General features: G+C 32.2%; 1 protein-coding gene across 1 annotated transcript in view; it reads left to right on the forward strand.

The window, feature by feature from the left end:
- LOC106472311 (voltage-dependent calcium channel gamma-5 subunit-like) overlaps nucleotides 1-16,570 on the forward strand; it is an 89,445-nt gene that overhangs the window by 62,641 nt on the left and 10,234 nt on the right. Inside the window, exons 2-3 of the mRNA XM_022401692.1 lie at nucleotides 7,226-7,318; nucleotides 13,577-13,717. Of these exons, the coding sequence (XP_022257400.1) occupies nucleotides 7,226-7,318; nucleotides 13,577-13,717 (234 nt within the window). The remainder of the gene's footprint in view (nucleotides 1-7,225; nucleotides 7,319-13,576; nucleotides 13,718-16,570) is intronic.

The following is a 16,570-nucleotide window of genomic DNA, read 5'->3' on the forward strand; positions in this document are numbered from 1 at the left end:
ACAAAGAGCTGATATTCTCGTTACTACTGGGAACCTTCATTTCAGCTAACTACAAAGAGCTGATATTCTCATTAGTACTGGGAACCTTCATTTCAACTAACTACAAAGAGCTGATATTCTCGTTACTACTGGGAACCTTCATTTCAACTAACTCTACAAAGAGCTGATATTCTCATTACTACTGGGAACCTTCATTTCAACTAACTCTACAAAGAGCTGATATTCTCGTTACTACTGGGAACCTTCATTTCAGCTAACTACAAAGAGCTGATATTCTCATTACTACTGGGAACCTTCATTTCAACTAACTACAAAGAGCTGATATTCTCGTTACTACTGGAAACCTTCATTTCAACTAACTCTACAAATGCAATGTCTCTCATTAAATGATATGAATGTATATTAGTTTATAATGGTCATCTTAGTATTAATTAAGCTAAAATAAAGCAAGACGATTTGCCTTATCGACATTGCCATATTGCGAGCACGCTCATTTCATTTATACGACGATTATAGTGTGGTTGAAATACTCTAAGAGACTAGTTTAAGAATATAATGTTAGAAATATGATAGGCCTAATATAATGTCTATGACAAGTGCAAGTTGTTATAATCAAACTTCACCAGCTTGTAAAACCATAAGAAATAAAGAATTGTTTATTATTTATGAACATGTGTATTCTTACTATTCATCTTAGTTTTATAAATTGCACTTACTTAACTAAATACCTGAAATTTGGCGTATTGCAGCGTTATGCTGGTGACGAAACGGAATAAAGGGATACTATGAGAACTAGACAAATTTTATTCGCCTTAAATGTTATTTGCGTTCAACTTACATGTTTGAAAATAACAACGCAAACTTTAGATGTTCTTCTTTTTCAAGTATATAACTTTCGTTTTCCACTTGTGTTTAGTAATGTTTATGAAACTGATTATAAAGACTGCCACTTGCAGTACAATGTGCCTGAGCCTTACCTCTAGTGTGTGTAAATTAAATATGTAAACAGTTAAAATAACATACACTACGTGTTCAACAAACATGCCTTCACGCGCACACATTCTTGGTACCCTCCAGCATCTTCTGTCTGACTTTTAGGAGTATACTTCGGGCGTTTTATGTTACCATAGCAACATTTCTTGTTGTTGACTCATCTCACAACCAAAACCCCTCATATCATTGAATAATTCACGATTGCCTCTGTCTTTCTCTTTTGTTATAACTGTGTTTTTTATCTTTACCTTTATAATAATTTTTATGTTCGACTTTGAAAGAGTGCTTTTTTTCCATGTTATAACATATCTATACCACAGTTTGTCTCATAAAAAATATTCTTAATCCACCAACGAGCAGTTAGTGGTCCTATGAGGATAATGTCAGTATAGTATTTCGTTTTATGTATGGTTTGTTTGGTGCTGACATATAAACATCACACAGAAATGCTTTGAAGTAAGATACAGAAAAATATTTGATGTTTAACACACACGTTCAAGGCTGAAATTCATGATATATATATTTTAGCTTTTTAACATTTCACCCTGCGTTTTGTTTGTAGGTTATTACAGATACCAAAGTATGGTAAGTACAGTTGTTTTTATCTCGCACGTGTCAACAGGGAAAGTATATCATAAACACAGGCTCAATCCAACAATATACTTTTCAGTTCAGATCTCGTTGGATATGTATAGCAGTATGAAAGAGCTTTAAGCAATAACTCGGAAAAGTAAATTCATTTACACTTTGTAGTTAACTTAAAAGAGTTTCATAAGGGTTTTATTACACTGTTGGATAATGCAAATTGAAATAAGAAGCTTGCATGAACATACATATTCATTGACTGTTGTGGACGATATTTCTCAGAACTGTCATGAAAATGAAGCATGGTATATGTGTATAATAAAGTCTTCCTCTTTGCATTGGTAGTAAACAATGTGATTTTATTATGTTTTTGGAAATGTCGTTGTGCTGATAGTGTAATTAATATTTGTTGGAATATATGTGTACTTAATAAGTATTTACATTTTTATCGCTATGGTAAATATACAAGATATTGTAATTTAAAAGTTCAGTATATCTATGTGTATAATTTGGATACATATGTACATATATATTTAGAAAAGCTGCCCAATACATTATATGCATTTGGAAGATAAATTCCACTTTTCTTTCAGGTAATATTTATTCCCCCAGGACATCTTATTATACTTAATATGCTATTAATAGATATATGCGACCGGTCTTGTGCTGGAATGTCAACTTTAAAAGATAACTTTTTACTTCTTCCCCAAATAAGGATTATTTTTGCTATTTTGTTCATATTTTTCAGTTCCTTTAAGATCAAATTAATGCAAAAGGTTACAGTATTTTAGGTTATAAGTGGTGAGTAAAGCCTAAGGATATCTAAGGCAAACAAAATATTCAACAATGTATAATGTTTCGTTAGCTTAAGCTTACTTGTTACTATTGTTAGATACAAATAGCAAATTACTTAGTTATTAATAGTAGCGTTATTGTTTTAATGACATTTAAATGCAAATGTATTAAGTTAGCAAGAAACTTATAGGCTAAAGTACCAAATTATAAATGATATAAAGTTTTAGTAACACATCATAAGCTTTCAAGCTCTTTTAAATACATCTCTGCTAGCTCGAATTACAACAGTGACTGAAAAAATAAAAAGTTTAACATGTACAAATAAACCGTGTGAGCATATCAGGAGATGATACACATATTATAGCTAAGGCCAGTGTTTATTAAGTCTGTATCTCTGCGATATATAAAATAATAAATGTGTTAAGCATAATAAGATTGGTAATTAATTCAATGAATACATGTACAAATAATGTATATACAGTAATAATTATGTCTGAAAGAAGTAACGTAGTACCTTGTAGTGCACAATACTTATCATGTCATAGTCCATTTCTACGACAGTAGTATAGCTAATGATAGGGGCCTGGCATAGCCTGCTGGTTAGGGCACTTGATTCGTGGGATCAAAACACGTCGCCGAACATATTCGCCCTCTTTCATCCGTGGGGGTGTTTTGATGTGATGGAAACTCCACCGTTCGTTGATAAAGAAAATCTCAAGAGTTAGAAGTGGGTAGTGTTAACTAGTCCCCTTTCCTCTACTCTATCATTTCTGAATTAGAGACAGCTAGCACACATATCTCCTGATTAGATGTGCACGAAATTCAAGAAACAAACAAGTAACGACAGGAATATTATATGTTTGTTTATCATTACTATATATTAAGAGTATTGTTAACTATGAGCAGTAGTATCATTAGCCACGGCAGTAATATCATTAGATAACAACAGCGGCAGTAGTACAACTAACTAAAGGTAGTAGCAGATAGAGTTATTTATAGAAATACGTACCATGAAATTAGTGTAATACCTTGTTTTAAATATTGTTGTTTCTATCAATGTAAGCTTTTTACGAATACTTAGATTAATATAATATTAATAAACATACTCATTAGGGGATTTATCTCTTTCAGAAGAGGTGCATAATTTCTCTATAAATATCTTCTATAGAATCATAATCAACCACGTGTAAAACTTATTTAATTATAGATACAAAGCTTTAAACAATATAGCTACCTAACTTATTTCCTTCTTATCTTCGTTTTCAAACTTCTCGATATATTTATACATGTCTCCTTGTTTATCTTTCCTATCATAGTTTTCCAAGTCCATTCTTCGCCCTCCTCTATTCTATTATCATTAATCCATTCGAAGTCCTTGTTTCCTTTCCTTTGCATCTCTTCACATTACCAGATGTATTTCATAGTTTTTTCTCCCTTCTTACTTTAAACAGTGTATAAACATTTCCGTTCTTCTTAGTTCTTACGTTTCCTCTATCAATGTTACCACAACCTTAGCCCCCCAGTGACACAGCGGTATGTCTGCGGAGATACAACGCTAGAAACCGGATTTCGATACCTGTTGTGGGCAGAGCACAGATAGTTCCTTGTGTAGCTTTGTGCTTAACTGTAAACAAACAAACAAAACCACAACTTTGGATTGTCGATGTCTTTATAGCATTTTCCTCTATCTCTCACAAATTGGTATTGAGTATTTTCTTCTCTTCTCTATTCATAATCCGCACAATCTATTGATTGTTTAACTACTCTCCAAGTTTCTGTATGTTTTATTGTTTCTTTGATTTTATTTTTGTTTCCTTCTTTTATAACTTCCTTCTTCTAATCAATTTTCCCACTTTTGTGCATCCAATTTTTTCTAATGTTTTTCACACCATCAATATAGTCTCTTATATCTATATCTCTACATTACCACTGATCCAACAAACAAGTAAAAAAGTTGAATTTTCTTCTTTATATTATTCATTTTAGTTCTTCTTGTTGCATACTACCTGTGGCAGTAAATGCTAAATGCCCTCCAGATCTTTATATATTCTGTTTCATCATTTGGTTGAGTGTATTTATACCAGTGAACTAATATCCATGTATTTGTATTTATTTACCACCTCGATTTCTTGATTTTTCCATTTCTATTAACTTATCCCTTTCTTTCTCCATTTTGGAATATCATGACCTTTTTGTTTATCCAAGTTCAATGTTAGTTTGGCTATCTCAAAGTGTCTTCCAGCTTCTCATTAGCCTATTCATTCCTATCTTCTCATATGTCACTATCACTGCATCTTCTACGAATTTCAAATACTAAATCTAACTTCTTTAAGTAACAGTGTCTTCGATTTTCTTCTCGAACCATTCCTCTTACAAGAAATATATAAATAAATAAAGTTGCATTGAATAGGAATCCTTGTCTGACTACATCTTGTGTGCAAGAAATTCTTCGGGTTGTTTATATTTAACTTCTGCTTTATATATTTTTTTCCCTGTGGATCACTTTTATCATCCTCATCATTGTTTCTCTAATGCAAAATTTATGCATCTTCTGTTAACCGTATCAAACGGTGATTTTAAGTGCCTGAAAAAAATCCTATTTTGTTTTACACCTTATTTTCAATAAGTGAATTCAAGATTAAGATATTGTATTCCGTCGAGTATCCATTTCTAAAACCACCTTGCCTCTCTGTAATGATTTCATCTTCATCCATATATTTTCTCATACCGTCTGCCATTGTCTTGTACACTTTTGGACATCATTTTTATTAACATAAGTAAAAGTGTTTTATCTCTTGCTAAAAAATCTTTTCTCCATCTACTCTTCCTTATCTTCTACAGATCCTTGTCATAGTTTTCGCTTTTTTTCTATTTTCTTCTAGTTTTTACTTATGTATTTATATATTATTTTTCCACTATATTACTAAAATTGATTAAATATATTCATGCTGCTTGACTCTTTACATTTTTTACACTATTAAAAGTCTTTGTTTTTATATTTGCTCATCCTTCTTTTCAATTACGTATTCTCTGTAACTTCTTTCCATTCTTAATTTAGGACCTACAGTTCCTCATTGTTTGTTTTTCTCTTCATTGCCACTTTGCACTAACTCTTCTCAGCGTGTTTTACAAAGCCATTCTTCTTTTCTTCAATTAACTTCGACCTTTTTCCTTTTTTCTTAACGTATCTTGCCTTTTTCTTTCATTTGTCATTTTCACAAAGACCAGTAAGCTCATTTAATTATCTTTCTCTCCCTTTTACATTCATCCTTTCTGAACGATATATCCTCTTTTTCTTTTAAGTTACATTATCCACTACATAAGTGTTTCTCTCACCTATATATTTTTCACAGATTCTCCGTGTTTTCTTTCAATCATAATTATCAATCCATTTTTCTTGCAATTTCTGTTATACCCATCTCTCTCCTCACTTCTTAATCTTTAATTTTTCCCTTCTAAAACTACAATAATTTATTTCTTCTTTTTTTCTCACACCTTCTTCTCTTTAGTATTCTCACTTTAAAAAATATTCAACTATTGTTAACTGATATCCTTGTCCAATTGTTTGTTCTATCATTTTTCCACTTCCTCACGAATTTTCCTCATTGTTATACACTACAATTACAGATTTTCCCTTTTTTCTTATTCTACTGCCGTCATTTTACTGCAGTAGTAAATGACTACCGGTGCATGTTAAGACAGTTCTTACTACTTAGTGCTTCTTGATTATCATGTTTTATATGTACGTATAAAACATGTTCTACTACATTCTACTGCCGTTTACCTCTGATGAAGAAAGGTGCACCTTTCGAAAGTGCTCGGGTTATGTTTTTATTTTTTGTGATAAATATATATATATATAGCGTTTAACTTATACTATTGCCTGGAAAGTTAATAATTTTAACTCCAGTGATCCAGCGGTAAGTCTAAAGACTTATAACGCTAAAAACTGGGTTTCGATCCCTGTGGTGGGCATAGCACAGATAGATCATTGTTTAGCTTTAAGCTTAACAACAACAACAAAAAAAAAGGTAAAACTTAATGATTCAATTTTGGAGAGAAGGTTTTGTGGAAAGATCTTGAGTTGTTCCTTTTATTGCTTTATTTATTAGAATAATGTTTTCCTACTTATGATATTGCAATTTGCTTTTATTCATCACAACTCAAATCTATCAGTTTCGCACACTTTGTCAAACTTGGTTACTTGTTCCTCTCCGTTCCCAAATGTACCATGGAAACAAAGTAGTAAATATAAAATACCAAAACATTCGACGCTTTTATGGCGAGAATATATTGTACAATTTTTTTTAGGATCAGAAATACTGATAAAGAATACAAGTACGTTGTTAACCGGAGCGACCTGTTAAATCGCACTCTAAGTTGAAAAGTGAAACGAAATTAAATAAAATTTGCAAAGTAAATTTTGTCATTCGCTTTATTTAATTACAACTAAAAAACTGGTTTAGATACATATTCACTAGCCACCAGAAATAATTTCACTTTTGATACACCTCTTTAGCTTTTCCATTTTTCATACAAAAACAAGCTGATTGACGTTCTTCAAAATGTCGGAATATATTGTTTTACATTTGAAACTCTTTGTATTATGAGTGTTACGCTACTACGTCCTTGATAAGCTAAAACAGATTACAATTATATTATTTATAATAATGAACAACAGTAATTACACTCGTTCCTGCTTTATTCAACCGGCTATTCAATAAGATACGCGTTGAAATACAACTGCATGCGTAGGATGCTATATAGTATACTTTATACATTCTAATGTTTTTGCATACAAGGTTTTATATCCGTTAGTTGTAAAAAATAATTTTAATTTTCTTACTTGTAGCCGGAGTAAACAACGTACGCTGTATCTACATCGACTATTTTCCTAAAGAAGAATACAGACCTGATCCTAACGACTCGACAATGGCTATTCCGTGTAAGTACTGGTCAACAAAGATGCAATGCTCTTTTAATTACGGGCTGTTATGTGCAGTGGTAGGGTTCTCTTTAAACTCTTCACTCTAAGACAGTTTATTTTATATCGTTTTAGCTCATTTTCCAGTGTGCCATAGTGATTTAACTGTATAATGGCTCAAATATTGCTATTTGTACTTTTAAATATTATCAGATATTTAAAGTCATACAACATGAAATATTTTAAAGTAACGATATAAAACAAGAGTCTTGATTAAGAAGATTTATCCTCTGTACTCGGCGGTCATACAACCTTTAAATTGTTGCTAATTTTCACCACAATTGAACAATTACTAATATGGTATTGAAATCAAGAAAACTAATCTTCAATCAGAATTATGAATTACATAATGAAATATTATTATGCTTGTTTTATTAGAAACAATCAGATTAGTTAGTTTCAAAGCCAAATGTTATCTATTACAAAAGTTATTAAACTTAAGAATTATTAAAGCAATAAGTTACTTGAGCAAGGAAGCACATTATGTTAATCTAATAATGGGTAGGCAAACAACGATTTGTTGATGGTGGAGCGTATTAGATGTTTCGACAGAATATTCGTTTGTCTTCTTCATACCAGTTCTGTCAAAACATGTGGTATATTCCACCATCAATAAATAGTTGTTTGTCTACCTATTATTAAAGCAATAATCTGTAACCAAAATGCAGATACAGATAACCCCTAAACTCATATCCGAAGTAGAATGAATAGCAGTAAATAAAAGTAGAGAACTACAACAGTAACTTGCATTTTTCAATACAAAAATGTGATGTGAAGTTTTAGTTTTCGTATATGATAAACGGACGGCATATAACCAAAGTTATTTCTCCATCAAGATTATTCGAGCCTTTTGTTTTGTATTTAAAATTATTTTATTACGTGAAAGTACAAGATCACTTTCTTTTATGAATTATCATGGTATATAATGCCTTATGCTGGCAAAGCGTGATCTTGTGATAATAGTTTTATCATAAATTGTCACTGACCTTACATTATCAATAAGAAAGCACAACAAGCGCTTCGCACGCCACTGTTGACCAGGTCTTTGGCTAAACACCAGAACTCGGTTGGGAAGGCAACACACAAGGTATCAGTCAAAACGCTATTTATATCACTCATATAACATACATCAATTAATACGATATATGACGCCTTATGCTAGGGAAACGTGGTCTATTGATCGATAGCTTTTGTGACATCTCAATAAGACTGATGGAAATGTCTCGCTGGCAGTGGCGTGCGACGTATAGCGGGTGCGGTCGAGATACTATAACATTTATTCTTATTGTAAACCTGTAGTGTCGGGTAATTATGGAACGACTTGCAAAAAAAATAAAGTATTCTCCGGTTTGTTGTGATGTAAGATCGCTTTCTGACGAGCTTCACTGATACTTCTAAATATGTAACATGAAAAATCCGTGAACTCTGATGGTGCGACCAACTGTGATATTGATAATAAATTAATGTAACAGATGAGTGAAATAACCAAATGAAAACTTTTATATTTTGATACGAACCCTGTTATTTCACATTAGGTAGCAAATCCATTATGTACTTTCATAAGCTCTGTCAACTTTCATGTTCACCATAATGTACACAAATATTGCGATATTTTACAACAACACATGTAATGTTCCTCAAACACAGACTTGCATTAAACCATAGCTCAGTTTATTATTATTATTATCGTAGTGATATAAAGATATAAGTTATGTGTTTTCTAACAACATAAAATGACGTTCATTTTTCAATTAGAAAGTGTGTTTATTTAACTTCATTGTTTTGTGGTAATTTTTAAAATATTGGTTTATGCATTTCTGGACATATAATCCGGCCACTACCAGTTTTCAAATAATCAGATCTTGTTCAACTCCTATTTCTATTGCATAATTTAAAAGTAATAATTAAAATTATACTATTCTAAAATTACATTTTGTAGTTACTTGTGATTAGCTAAGTTACTCGAATGTTAATTAAACGTCACTAAAGTCACACTTACTGTACAATTCATATAAATATATATAAAGTGAATCTCTATCCCCAATATTACACCATAGCCTTATGCTTAGGGCACTGGATTCGTAGTCTGTTGGTCGATGGCTCGAATACCGTCACCGAATATGCTTACACTTTCAGCCATTGGGGTGATATAATGTGACGATCAATCCCACCATTCGATTAGAGTAGCCCAAGCGTATGCAGTGGGTAGTATTAACTAGCTGCCTTCCCTCTAGTCATTCACTTCTAGCTTAGGAACGTCTAACGCACATAGCTCAAAGCAGTTTAATGTGAAATTCAACAAACAAACAAGCAATAGCGCTACACTAAAATTCAACAAACAAACGAACAATAGTGCTACACTGATGTTCAACAAACAAACAATAGTGCTACACTCAAATTCAACAAACAAACGAACAATAGTGCTACACTGATGTTCAACAAACAAACAATAGTGCTACACTGAAATTCAGCAAACAAACAATAGCGCTACACTGAAATTTAACAAACAAACAATAGCGCTACACTGAAATTCAACAAACGAACAAACAATAGTGCTACACTGAATTTCAACAAACAGTGATGTTCAACAAACAAACAATAGTGCTACACTGAAATTCAACAAACAAACAATAGCGCTACACTGAAATTTAACAAACAAAAATAGTGCTACACTGAAATTCAACAAACAAACAAACAATAGTGCTACACTGAAATTCAACAAACAAACAAACAATAGTGCTACACTGAAATTCAACAAACAAACGAACAATAGTGCTACACTGAAATTCAACAAGCAAACAACAGCGCTACACTGAAATTCAACAAACAAATGAACAATAGTGCTACACTGAAATTCAACAAATAAACGAACAATAGTGCTACACTAATGTTCAACAAACAAACAAACAATAGTGCTACACTGAAATTTCCCTGCTCATCACCAAAGAAGAGAAAATGAAAGTGACATAACTATGTCGAAACGTAATTCCGATACAAGAGTTCCACCACGACTTTATATCAGCTGTGGTCGTCAGCTGGCTTGCTGTTTTGCATATTCAAAATCGTTTTAATATAATGTACAAACCTTCTGTATAATGTACATATTGAAATTGAAGTTTCATTTAGCCAGAGTTTCAAATGTTAGTCCACACAGGAAGAAATGACTCCATTTTATAACTCACGCTTTCCTCAACATACGAAGAACTCTGATAGGGTTTATTTTCAAATGAACACTTTATAGTTAAAAAAAATAAGTTTCACTACAGATTTTATAAAGTAACTAAAGTGCCCCTTACATAGTTTGCGTAATTACTAAATATATCACTAAATCGAAACCAAAATAAGTTAATTTTCTGTAAAGGTTTGATCTAATATTTCTAACAAATATATTTTACTTCATCTTTGTTTGAGGATATGTGTTTTTATGAGTACGGAAAATTAGTTTCTTCTTATGAAATATTGCACTCGAATACGGTTGATAGCTTAATAAAAAAATTATTTGTTTTTAACACATTTAATCTTATGGTTTTGGACGTGTTAGATCTAATTTTATTGGAGATTTGATTAACAATGTATGTGTGTTTTAGATTGGGCTATCTACAGTGTCTACTACGGGGAATCGAACCCTGGATATTAGCATTGTAAGTCCTTAGACTTGCCGCCAAAATAGCTGTTATAGAGATGTGTATAGCGATCTCAATATTTTACAAGCGATTACTTAGTTTTATTAATATGTATGCATTTGTTTGCTTTAAAATGATAAATTCTCAAGTATATAAATTGAAAATTCGTTATTACGCAAATATAAAATTTACAAGCCTCCTGACTTCAAAATTCACGTTTCGAATTGATTATCACATTAAAAAGAGAGTCTGAAAAATCTTTACTTTAGCTTTACTTTTTTAATGGTAGGTGAAGTAAATATTAGAGGAAACAAATGAAGCAACACCTCACACTTCATTAAAATCCAGTTATCGTAATGATGTCGCCTGCCTTCAAGAAATGAATAGTAGCGCGTAATCTTATTATGCAAATTCACGACGGATGTTCATCCACGCACGCTCATTGATGTAATTGTCTTACAGAAAAGCAATAGTCACATTATTAACCCATTAAAAAAGTCATCATCATAAGAACATTTTCGGATTGCTGTGTTGTTTTTCATAGACTTATAGAAAATGTGCGAACATTCTGAGTAGAGAACAATATAATTAAGCTTCCAAGGTAAAGTTGATGGATTTGACATGTGTATATACTTCTTGGTAGATAAAACAATATCAAAATAAAGCAACAATCGGATACATTTAACACCACGATAGGATTTATTGGCGAATACGTCATACAAAACTAAACCCAGGATACTAAAAATAGAAATGTCAATACGATTATCACTTAAATGCAGCCTAGTCTTCATTAGAATTTCACTGAACACTTAATGTAAAATTTGAACATAAAGTAATTTGAAAGTAACTTATTTCTAGTTCAAGTCCGTGTTTTCTTCCACCAGTTATCAAACATTTAATTACTTCAACTCGTGGTGTGCAACCACAATCTGAAACAGATAAAAGAGTAAGAATATCTTTAATTAAACTCATTCGATTTTTATTTTTTTGGTAAAGATACGCTTCATCGCATCCTCAGTATCTTGGCATGAATGTCTTTAATTCTAGAATTACATATAGTTTGTCTGTTTGTTCTTCGAATTTCGCTCAGAACTACTCGACGGCTATCTGGTGCTAGACGTCCCTAATATTGAAATGTTAGACTAAAGGGAAGGCAGCTAGTCAATACCACTCACCGACAACTCTTGGGCTACTCTTTTACTAACGAAAAGTGGGATTGATAGCCACACTATAGCTCCTCCACAGTTGAGTATATTTGAGGAAGGGATTCAAACTTGCTGCTACCCGTAGATTGCGAGTCGAGTGCCCTAACCCCTAACTTATGACAGGCCATTATAGTTTGCCAAAAATCATTAGAATTAAACTACATTTGCACAGTAATGATAAATTAAGAATTTATTTCCAAATTATTCTTTATAAACGAATATTGAATATATATTACATTAAAATGTTTTATCTTGTTCCATTTTTAACTGTAGAAACATCACTCGTAAATATATTTATTTACTCAGAATTTGAATAGCTGTCTAGTTTGTGTTTTATTCCATTCACAGTGATATTAGACCTGAATTCTCCACAACCGGTGTGAGCCATGAAAGGTTTTCCTTGATAGCTGCCAGAGTAACTGACATGGAAAGAAAAAAAATCTAAGATTACTAAGTTTATAACGAGCTTGGTCAGAAATGGATTTAAATAGCCAACTGTTAGAAAAATCTAAACGCCCGAAGCGGAGAGCCGATAAACTGAATGGGCATTTGAAAGCTAGACTTAGGACAAAGTAACCTATAAAAACAAAGTATTAGATTAAATCTATCGATCTATATATCTAGACATGAAATAGTTGGTTGATATTCTAGATTCATAATTCTTTATCAGGAGTAGTTTTGAGTTATATATGCATCGTTAGGTTTTTGTTTTCTTGTGAATTTCACAAACGTCTATGTGTAATTATTAGATCAAACCTTGCAGCTATGAGTTCACTTTATGGTAGTTTGTGGAATACAAAAAGAAATAAAGTTAGTTATAGTTTTCAATTTAACTCTTGGATTCCACTCGAACAGTATATCTATACCGATTATATAAATCAGATTAGATGTTTTCTCGTGTATATCTATCCAAATAAAAAGAAAAAAAGAAATGTACCTCAAGTATATAGTTCGAGCTATTCAATTTATTTGTTTGTTTTTTACTGTCATTATTATAATGCAACTGTAACTATACCAAAAATTCAACCCGTATACAATAACACAAACATAAAATTTACATTCAGTTATTTCACGAGGTATCGCATCCTCATGTTTGTATGAATATTTCAAACTTCATGCCTATGATGATACTTTTACTACATTTTCATGGCCAGAGATTCAAGATGATATTATATTATTCCATTAATATTAAATTATAGATATAAATTGAATTGCAATTGCAAAAGTTAATAGGCTTAGAGATAAGGTTTCATTGTCAAACAAACGTTTTAAATCACTTTCAGTTGGAACAAGTTTTCAGTTTCTCCTTTTTAATCGATAATAGAATCTACGATTTATCTACGTTTTTTTGCTTAATTTTTCCGAACAATTACTGAATGTTGTTATTACAGATGCCATGACAAGAGCAGCTACTTACATTTTTATAAGTTGCATAACTCTTCTGATTGGTGAAATGTTGTGTTTTTGTGGCCACGTGATAAGAAGACGTCGAATACTAACTTTTGCCGCAGGAGTTGCATTTATTTTATCAGGTAAGTGAAATTAACTTCTATAGTAGTTTCAAAAGGAACAAAAAAGAACGATTTATGGGAAAATATTGTGTCTTGTGTAATTATGTTTCAAGTCACAAAGAAATATATGAAAGTTCCTTAGCTTTGGATGTGGCTAATAGCCGGTTAACTTTAAACACTAACTTGTGTCGTATTTTGTTTACGAGTAAAAGGGGGAAAAAAAAAGCTCTGTTTCTTTCTTCTTCTTAAGAGATTCTAATCCCATGCAAGAAGCAAAAATTACCTTTCATTAAAGACACAAGGGCAGCTTTCTTTTCTATTATGAGACTAAAATCCCCATTTTTCTTTATTCTTGAAGTATGTAGTTTATTCTAAGAAGAATGTGGCTGAATATAGAATTTGTACGAACGATCCCTAAAAAAAATGTCTTATTTTGGAATAATGAAGTTCGAGAACAGTTTCAACATTTATCTATAACAACTTTTAAGTTCAGTCCATTTTTGGTGAAAATACTTATATGTCATTTCTTTTGTCATTGAACATAACTGCATTCTAACGTTCTTAACAGATTTAAATGCTCAAAATTACTTATATATTCTTTTAACACAAGAAATAAGAAAGCTAAGGACTGCTTTTCAAGATGATAACAGGACTTTAAAACTTATCGAAAATCCACCCACACAAATAAATAAATGAAGCTTTCCTCACATCATCCAAAACTGCACAAGCAGTGACATATAACATATATCCCTCAGAAAAGTTTGGTTCTATTTACCAATTTATTAATGAGAAGTATGATGCTAAGTATATCAAAGCTAGTAGATGATTGCTAAAAGTGAGAAGTGGGGTATATTAAAATTCCTAAAACATTAAAAAATAATGAAATCTGCTTAAGTAAACGTTAATTAATAACAGATCGTTCTAAAGGCAGAGAAAATTATAAATCATTGAACAATGGGAAATTATTTGCACCTCGGGGTGGCAAATCACCAACTTAGTTTTACCTCTTTCTAACAAGGGTGTATGAAACAGCTCTGATTTTTTAGGTGTACTGGCCTCCTTTATTCGTTATTAAAGACGAGCTAATAGATAACATATTATATTGTTGCTAAATAAAGTGAAAATTATCATTCTTTACAATTATTTCTGTGGTAATTAAAAAGTAGGGAGCTGTCATTATTTTTTAAGTGATGTGTTTTATAACTTTCGCTTTAACATGAGCGAGTTGTTGAAAGGACGAAAGTAGGTACAGTGTAATCTAACTTAAGATCTAATGGAAAGTACCTTTGTTTCTTAAGCTTAAGGTGTGTCTATTTTCCTTTTTATGAGCGCAAAGTATACAATGGGCTATCTTCGCGCTGTGCACCGCGAGGAATCGAATCTTGAATCTTAGCGGTATAAATCCGTAAATTTACTACTGACCATTTGTGGGTAAGTTTAAAGGGACAGGTGCAAGGGTTATAAATAGATCGTTCGTTCTTTTCAGACATTACACAAGATGTCTTGATATGCTTCCTTACGCCATTGAAACTTCAGGTGTACTATTGCAATCACTGATGAACAAGCGCCATGTAAGAGAGACAAAACATGAAAAACATTCTTAAACAGTTAATTAGCTTCGGTAGATCCTAACTTAAATATTTGTTTTAATAATTTAGCTCATGATTTACTTCCTATTTAAGTACAACTCAATGCTTCGATATTATACACAGACATCATACTATCATAAACGCTTAATGTTCAGTCAATAAAATCAGTGTAAATTATGTTTGGTGTTTCCGATAATATTGATTAAGTTTCTATCATTATTTTACTTTCATAATAAATTGTCTGAGAAATTTTGTTTTATTTTTGGTCCCTGTACTTCATGTGGTTTAAGGATTTTGCCTTAAACTTGTGAAACATAGTTCTAGGAGAGAAACCTCTAAAGCAGACACCAGACAGAATTATCTTTTCCATTGCATAAGGCAGTTGACTATGGTAGTTAATGATCTCTGAGTGCCAGGCAACCTCTACACCTGTGACATATAGGTTGAGAAATAATCTACATTCCAGGTTTCGTGATTGGTTGTTCGAAAAGCATTCTAGTAACTACTTTCTTTAGGCCTGCGGTTTCTAAGGCACCTCCTATCATATGTTTCAGATGTGGAGAACATGCTATACTTTTCTGTGTTAACATCGATCAGCGTGATGTTTATCAAACATTGTTTCTTATTTAATTTCCGGCTACAGTTTTAATTAACACAGGTTTCTTTAATCGAATAATTCAGCTTCACTCTTTGCAATTACTTTAAAATGGCTCTTTGACTTTAATTTTATTTCACTAGTTACACTTTAATATTACTCAAAAATACGATACCCTATAACCGCAGTGCTTTCGAAAGGAGGACCTTTCTTCTTCAGGAACAGTATCGTTAAGCTGAAGGTAAAGTTTATTATTGAATTCGAAGTTTTTAGAGATAAGACAGGGCTGTCAAAGACAGTTGTTGTTTGAGATCCTGATCGCCTTAGGCAAATATCTCCTGCAGTTTCCGTCGTCTCCTTCTGGAAGAGCAGATGTCTTATCCTTGTCAATGCAAAAGTGAATTACACCCCATCAAAGAAAGTTTGTCATCCATATACTATAGATAATGGTCTAACCTGCAAGTTTATAAAAAACATCGACTCTTTTTCCGACAAATATGACCGTAAACAGTTTAAAATTTCTAAAAAAGTTAGTTGCACATCACAGAATACCATTTATCTAAAGTGCCTAGCATGACCAGGTGGTTAGGTCGCTCAACTCCCAATCTGAGGGTCGCGGGTTCGAATCCCCGTCCCACTAAACATGGTCACCCTTTCAGCCGTGGGGGGCGTTAAAATGTGACGGCCAAT

The sequence above is a fragment of the Limulus polyphemus genome, unplaced genomic scaffold, assembly GCF_000517525.1.
Source record: "Limulus polyphemus unplaced genomic scaffold, Limulus_polyphemus-2.1.2 Scaffold119, whole genome shotgun sequence".
NCBI lineage: Eukaryota > Metazoa > Arthropoda > Merostomata > Xiphosura > Limulidae > Limulus > Limulus polyphemus.